General features: G+C 48.8%; 1 protein-coding gene across 1 annotated transcript; it reads left to right on the top strand.

Annotated features, from left to right (window-relative positions):
* Window positions 1-91: 91 nt before the first annotated feature.
* Window positions 92-6,623, top strand: LOC104322137 (uncharacterized). The gene is made up of 7 exons (XM_069779470.1): window positions 92-1,336; window positions 1,864-2,115; window positions 2,987-3,046; window positions 3,708-3,839; window positions 4,950-5,096; window positions 5,901-5,961; window positions 6,147-6,623. The coding sequence occupies exons 2-7, from the start codon at window positions 1,951-1,953 to the stop codon at window positions 6,248-6,250; spliced, it is 669 nt and encodes a 222-aa protein (XP_069635571.1). The 5' UTR covers window positions 92-1,336; window positions 1,864-1,950; the 3' UTR covers window positions 6,251-6,623.
* The last annotated feature ends 515 nt before the right edge of the window (window positions 6,624-7,138 follow it).

Below are 7,138 nucleotides of genomic sequence, written 5' to 3'. Positions count from 1 at the left end.
TGTTTTGGGCATACTCTCATCTCTCCCCCTTGCTTGTGTACTGTGTGGTTGTTTTGCAGCTGCGGTTATTGCTGATGCATGGGAGCAGGGTTTGTAGCACGGTTAACGCGCTTCTAGGCCGTATTATATTAATAGTGAACGAACAGCAGAACACTCCTAACGCCGCTGCCTTGTGTTTTTTTTTCTGGCACCTCTGCTGCTTTTGTTACTCGCTTCTCTCTTCTCAGTGCACATACATGGGCTTTAGCAGTGTTGTGGTACGGAAGAACATCCTGCCTGCGTGTGTATGCCCAAGTGTCTTTAATAGTTATATTTTAAAACACATGAACACGCACTGGTGTATTTTTCTCTTGCCATTGCTGACTCTGGGGCAGTAGGAAGGCATGGCAGCAAGGAGCAGCGGTGCCTTCCAGGCAGGTAACCTCCTCCTCTGTCCCCTAATTAATTAGCTGTAGGCATCCTGGTGGGTGGGTGGTGAGGAAAGGGGCATGGGCATTGCTTCGGTGCCTGCCCTGCCCTCCTCCGTGATCTCTGCAATTGCTGTGGTGGCTCACGGCCTCTCGCACCCGAGTGTAGGTGGAGAAGGGGCTTGTTCGGCCTTGCCCACTGAACCTTCACAGTCCCTAAAGCTCGAAAGGATGAGTGCTTGCTATGTATCGGTGTTCTCTCCAAATCGAGCGGGGTGGAAGATGACCCTCGGGTTGTGGATGCTGCGGTGGGCGGCTGGCTTCACCCAGCCTGGCTGCGTTCCCGTCCGAGACTGGTGTTGCAGTCGAGGTGCTGTGGGTTTATTTAAAGAAATGATAGCCAGCCCAGGAACTGACTTCTCGAAAACATTTGAAGGGTAGTAGGCATGCTGTAGTGCAGTGCTTGGTAGGGCCAGATTTGGCCGCAGGCGCTCGGGTGGGTTCTTGTGCTTTCTTCCCACGGGGAGCGAGGGCACCGACGTGCCCAAGGAGCCCTTGCCCGTCAATCTAAACAAGCTGATCACACGAGTCACTAACAGTAGAGGGAGAGAGGGTTTCCCCAACTCAGAGCACGGCAAAAAAAAAAGGCAAAAAAAAGTTCCGTGGAAAACGGGCGGCCCTTCCCCACTCCCCGGAGCCGAGGGCCGGCGGGGGGAGCCGGGCCCGGGGGTTTGGAATTTTTTTTTTTTTTTTAATTTTTTTTTTTTTTTTAATTTTTTTTTTTTTATTCTCCCGGAGGCGGAGCCGGAGCTTTCCCCGTACCTGCCCCGCTGCCGGGCTCGGCTCCGCCCGCCGCCGCGGAGCAGCGCCGGTGAGGTGCCGCCGCCCCGTCCCGGTCCCGGTCCCGTTCTCGTCCCGTCCCACCGCAGGTGAGGAGCCGGCGGGGGCTCCAGCCGCAGCCCGGGCGGGCGCGGCGCTTCGTGGGTCCCGCCGGCGGGAGCGGGGAGGGGAGAGGCGGGGCGGGGGGGGACACACACCGGGGAGGCCCGGGCCGGTGTCCTCGGTCGTAGCAGCCGGCGGCGGGGAAGCGCGTTTGGCGAGGGAAAAAGGAACAAAACCCAAGGGAACCCCTGCGCCTTTCTGGGCAGCAGAAACACCGAGGGGGAAAAAGGTTGGCAGCGGGGTAAGGTTGGGCATCTCTGTCCAGAAACACCAGAAACGGTGTCTGTGCAAAAACGGTGTCTGTCCAAAACCACCAGAAACGGTGTCCCAGGCCCCTGCCTCGCAGCGGCGTGAGGCATTTCTCAAAAGACCGCTCACCTTTCGCTGCTGCCGGTTGAACTCTGTACTCCCGGTGAACTGGGGGGGGGGGGTCCCGCCGTACTGTGGGGTCCCGGCGCGCCAGCCGGCGTTGGCCGAGCGCCGATGCTCCTGTCCCTTCTTTCTCCTGCCTTAGGACAAGCTGTTCTTCCCCATCGCTGGAGGGCCACGGCGCGGCTTTCCGGTCTCCGCGTGCGGGGCTTTATGGGTGAACCAAAGCAGAATGGATCGCTATCGATATTTCATCTTTAACCAGAGGAACATGGTCGTGCTGGGTCTGTTCCAGATAGCCTTCAGCACGGTGTGCGTCGTCAGCGGGTTCATAGATGGCATTTTCAGAACGGAGTCTCAGCTGGGCAAAACCAGAGCTCCAATTTGGGCTGGGATGGTAAAGTTGCACTGTATTTTCTATGCTTTGATTTGTGGTTTTGGTTTTTGTTTTTTTTCTCTGCTGGCTACCTACTAGTACTCAGCTTGGGGGTGGGAGGGAGGCCAGGACTTCTTGTCAGCTCTTCCCTGGTTTCCTGCTTTGAACCCAGATAATAAAAGTTTCCTTATCACGGTATAGCCAGGAGAGTACAAGCAGACTTCCCTCTGAAGGAGCTAAATAAAATACGTTTCTACTGGATAATGTAGAAAATGGGGCGTAGTGGCAATTGGCAGGGCTCTTTGCAGAAACATGGTGACCACAGAGAGGCCACCAGAGATTAGGAGGGGAACACACCATCCTCACGTCAGGCGGATGAACATCTGGGTGACGATCTGCATCCCACAGTGCCGGTAATCCTCTGTACCGCAACGAGGAGCGGGCAGCGAGCATCCTCACTGCCGGGCGTTCTGTACCCTGACGTTACTGTTCGTACCCGGGTGAGCTGTGCCGCAAGGGAGTTGTACTGGAGAGCAATCTTCCATCCAGAGGCTGCTCCTCTCCTTTCAGTAATATCTTTCTTCCATCTACGAGATGCATAAGGACTTGGGAAAGCAGTGCTCATTTTTAGCACTTTAATCAGTTTTATTATTTGGCCAGAGCCGTAAAGGCAGTCGGAGGATTGCTGCCGTGGGGGTGGCGAGAGGGCAAGACGCATTTCACACAGTGTCCTGCCCCCAGGAGATGCTGCAGAGGAAAACAGAAGAAACCAGCAATTCTCTTTCCATTTCTGACCTAACGGTTACTCCGAGCCTTTCATCTGCTCTGTAGTAGTTTATCATCTGAATCCGATAGTTGTCTCCCAGTTACCAACTCCTTTTGTGCTCTGCAGGTGATGGGAGTCCCAGGCGTCCTGGCTTTGTTTTCCTCTCAGAGGAAGAATCCAGTTCTTGTAAGCCTGGGGAGAGGGGGGGGGCAAAATGTTGTCTGGGCAATCAAAAACGGTTTTGCTAGGGAATGAGCTGGCCGGTCCTTCTGCAGGATTGAGAGCTTGTTTTCTTGAGTTATCTTCATAAAAGCTCCTACATTCCTAAGCGAAAGGAGGGTGCAGCATTACCTCGCTTTCTGCTGCAGCAGGCAAGTGCTGGCTCTAATAAAAAGGAAAAATCTGTGAAAACGCTTGCTTTTGGATCCATTTCTTTTGGTGTTCCTTCCTGTTATTAAGAATTGTGTACACTAAAATAGGAAACAAGTTAATTGACTTGCATTTCCTCGGCAGGTCTTTCCAGCCATGTAACCTCCAAGGGCGGGGGGGGGATATTTTTTATAAGTAAGAGATCTCTAAGAACAATGTCTTTGGGTCCACCTAGCACCCATGGTTAAGATTTGGGACTCAGTTGTAGCTTAGAAATTTGGTATCATGGAAACCTTTACTGCATTGTGTTTGGCTTCCGAGTGACTGTTGCTACCGGGTACTTAGTGTTACAGGAGGTCAAAGGCTAGTACCTACAATGCTTGTTAGTACATATTGTCTGTATTAGTTGCACTGATTTGTCAGAGGATAGTTTTAATTCCTGCTCCCTTTCTTTTTTTCCTTTAATTTCTCTGTCTAGGTGAACGTGCTGGTAGTTGCTTCCATAATCTCTTGTGTTGCCATCCTCATTGTAGTAGTTTATAGCTCCTTCACGCTGAACTATGGTGAAGAGGAGGAGCTGAGCTCTGCCCCAGTCCATGTTATCCATACAGTAAGTATCGATACCATGCTTATTACTGGGGAACACGACTGTCTTAATCTGCAAACATTACTAGGCATGACTTGGAAGCAGAACCAGACTTCCAGGGTGCCTAAACTAGAGTTTGAAGCGGTGCCTGCAGCAAGGCACTTGTTTAAAAAAAAATTGTATAAGTCTACAGTTAAGTATCAAGCTAGGTATTGAAAACCACAAAACCCATGCAGGGCTAGATAGGCGTTTTGTAGCTAGCTCCTGCTGGTCGCTGCTGCTGCAGCAGCGTGGCTGGTACTGGTGGCTGCGTGAACTAACGCCCAGCTCGCCTGGGTGCCCCGTCTGAGAAGCAGCTGCTTGAGATCCACAGCTCGTCCCCGGAGGCGTGCACACGAAGTATGCGCCTAAACACGCTACGGTCGGGCTAACTGCTGCCACCGCCGAGTACGAAAGGGTTTGGGTTGTGCCAGGACAAAATCGTGGTGCTGCTCGTGAAAAGGGGTAGTTGCTGGCCGTAGCCCTGCCCTGGTTTGAGATGGCAATTGCTAGGCTCGAGTCCTTTCCAGCATGCACCTCAGGTGATAAAGTTACAGCAGTTACGGGTCAGCTGGTTAAAAGTGGGTATTATTTCAAGCGTACCCTCCACAGTAAAGCTGAAAAGAAGGAATGAGTTAGCCGTTTTGTACCTCAGACCTGGTACAAGCGATGGCTCCCTGTAGGGATGAAGACATTCCAGGTGGATGAAGCTGTTCATTAGTTTATTGCAGGACAAATCGAATTGTCAGGCTGCTAAGGTGCAGTATAGCAAGAAGACATTTCCCATACTTAGGGTGAAGAGGAGCAGCCGTTCCTTGGGTTTCTGTTCATTGTTAAAGCTATTTCCAAGCCTGACGCCATTGCATAGCATCTTCTGTTTAACCAGAAGCCTTCTCTTCCTGCTTGCTCTTTTCGTATTTGAGGCTCACACTTGGCTTGCTCTTCAGAGCACAGGAAGAAAAGCCTTAAATAACACTGACTCTGAATCAATCGCCTACGATGCAATCGCAGCATTCTTGCAGTCATTAGAATATTTTTTTGGTGGAGGACTTCACTTTTTCAATGTGGCTTTAACATTTCCTTTTCTGCTTGCAGAAGTTTGTACTTAATAAAGTAGTCAAAGGTGCTAACGTAGCCATGCTAGCTGCATCTATCTGCAGTGCTTTTGTTGTGCTCGTGATGGCTTACTTGGGATGCCGGAGTCTTCCACGCTGCTCGTGCTACGACAGTGTAACTGGGATGGTGAGTGAGGAGTCCAAGGCACCCATTTATTTGTACTGACTGCGGGTGGGAGGGGAAACTGGGGAGAAGATGTGTTTTTCTTCTATAAACCTAGCCTCAGCTCTACCTCAGTCATCCAGGGCTAATTGTAAGAAATTAAGTGGATGTTAGAAGTGTTTTATGCTTTTAGTATTTTTCCTTTTACTACCTCCCTCTTATTTACAGTCTTGTGTAAGAACTAGCATAAGTTAACTCAATTTTCCAAACCATTAGCGCTGAAACCACTGTGGTCCCATCTCCCATGAATTCCTGCTCTCCTCAAAAACTGTTCCTCCTTCCCTTGCCCTTAAACCAATGACTGCTGCTGGTACAGCATTTCAAATACTTACTGGTACTTACACACCTAGATGCCTTATCCCTAGAACTACACATTCAGTAATAAAAATATCCCCTGTACCGTGTGTGAAGTGTAGGGGAGACGACTCACCACATTTTAGTGCTAATTTATGATGAGGACTGTACTTTGAGTGATGAGACACACACTGCTTGTGTCTGCTAAGTGAGCTCAGTAAATATCAGCTACTGTTACTGGAGTAATTCTGATGCTATACTAAACATGTACATCCGACCATCTCATTTGGTAAGGAATTAATGGGTACAGGTTACAAGGCAGCTGTTCTTGACTAAAGATACCAAGTGTGTAATGGGAGGCTGCTTTAAACTTGTTAGGAGGAGTGGACTACACAGACTTTTAAAATGAGTTCAAGTGTATCTTATTGAACAAACCCACAGATGAGTTTTGTGATGGCAGTGTTTCATTCATAGGAATGGTTGCAACCTAGTGAGGACCAAAATCAGGCTGTGGAAATGGTTTGCGCTGTGCAAAGTGAGTAACTCTTTCCCTCCGTGTATTTGGATATTCACCAGGGATGTGGAAGGAACATCCTGAATAAGCTTTACATCCCAGGCCAAAATCCTGATAACCAAAATACTCCAAGCCTAAAGGAACTCAGGATTTTGTGCAAGTGTCTACCCCAGGTTTAATGCTTTCTTCTTTCCTTCCCCACGCAGGTCGTGGGGGCAGAATTTTTGACTTCCCAGATCGGTTTCCAGCCCAGGACTTAGATGCAGAGGAAGACGCATCCAAACCGCCACCATATATCAGAATGGCTTGAAAAAGCAGTCAAACGTTCTAAAGCTACTAGTCAAAAAAATGTGGCAAGATGGATGTAAGAAGTTCTTCATCTTTAAAGATGGTTAAGCACTTTTTCTTGGCCTTTTGAAAAACACACACAGAAAGAGCAAACTATTGAATGCCCAACGTTCAGCAAAGATGACAGTGCAAAGAGGAAGGTCTGCAGATGGTTTTGGACATTCAGACTTTGTATAGGTAAAATACCTCATTGCCTCTGGAAAGCATGAGCATTTTTTCCTCCAGCTTTTGTACTTAAGTCATGTTTTATTCCACTAGAATTCATCATGCAATTTGTCTAGCAGTGCTAGCCTTAGGCAATTCAAATATTAAATACAATTAATTTTTAAAAGAAACTGGTTGTGGAGTATTTCCCCCTGCCAAATGCTATCTCAATTTCTCCCCCCCATCACCCATCGAGTTATCTGGATGATACAATAATGGGTGAAGGATTACGAGGGACCCACTTCATTACTGAACTTCAGAGTGCTTTCCCTCTTGCTCTTGGGAGGGATGAGAGCAGGTGAAGTTTATGATACGAAGCCTTGCCAATGCCATTCAGGTATCTCTGTCAAAATGCGGATTCTGTAGAGTGTACATACAATTAGTTTTAGTGCTGAAGTGTAATGCTGGAGTGTGGTAGAAACTGGAGTTGCAGTAGCTCCTCTTGCAGAGTAACTTAGATACTCTGAATTCAGTTCAGGTTTTTCTATTTCAACTTTGGAGACTGAAAGTTTAAAAAAATGCTTTTTGGGGGGCCCATTCTGCTAAAATTGATTGCAGATCTAGACCAAGGTCCTCTCTCTGTTGGAGAGTCTCTAGAGGACCTCTTGGTCCTTTCAACCAAGGAACTACAGCTTCCAGTCAACTG

Source organism: Haliaeetus albicilla, chromosome 1 (genome assembly GCF_947461875.1).
Source record: "Haliaeetus albicilla chromosome 1, bHalAlb1.1, whole genome shotgun sequence".
Taxonomy (NCBI): Eukaryota; Metazoa; Chordata; class Aves; order Accipitriformes; family Accipitridae; genus Haliaeetus; species Haliaeetus albicilla.
Note: the sequence above shows the minus strand (reverse complement) of the source record. Positions and strands in the feature narration are given on the sequence as shown.

Excerpts from the sequence above, each read along its gene's own strand:
- LOC104322137 (XM_069779470.1), top strand. The coding sequence starts at position 1,951 with ATGGATCGCTATCGATATTTCATCTTTAACCAGAGGAACATGGTCGTG. Across the intron at positions 2,116-2,986 it reads CTCCAATTTGGGCTGGGATG|GTGATGGGAGTCCCAGGCGT; the intron begins GTAAAGTTGCAC and ends TGTGCTCTGCAG. Across the intron at positions 5,962-6,146 it reads AATGGTTTGCGCTGTGCAAA|GTCGTGGGGGCAGAATTTTT; the intron begins GTGAGTAACTCT and ends TTCCCCACGCAG.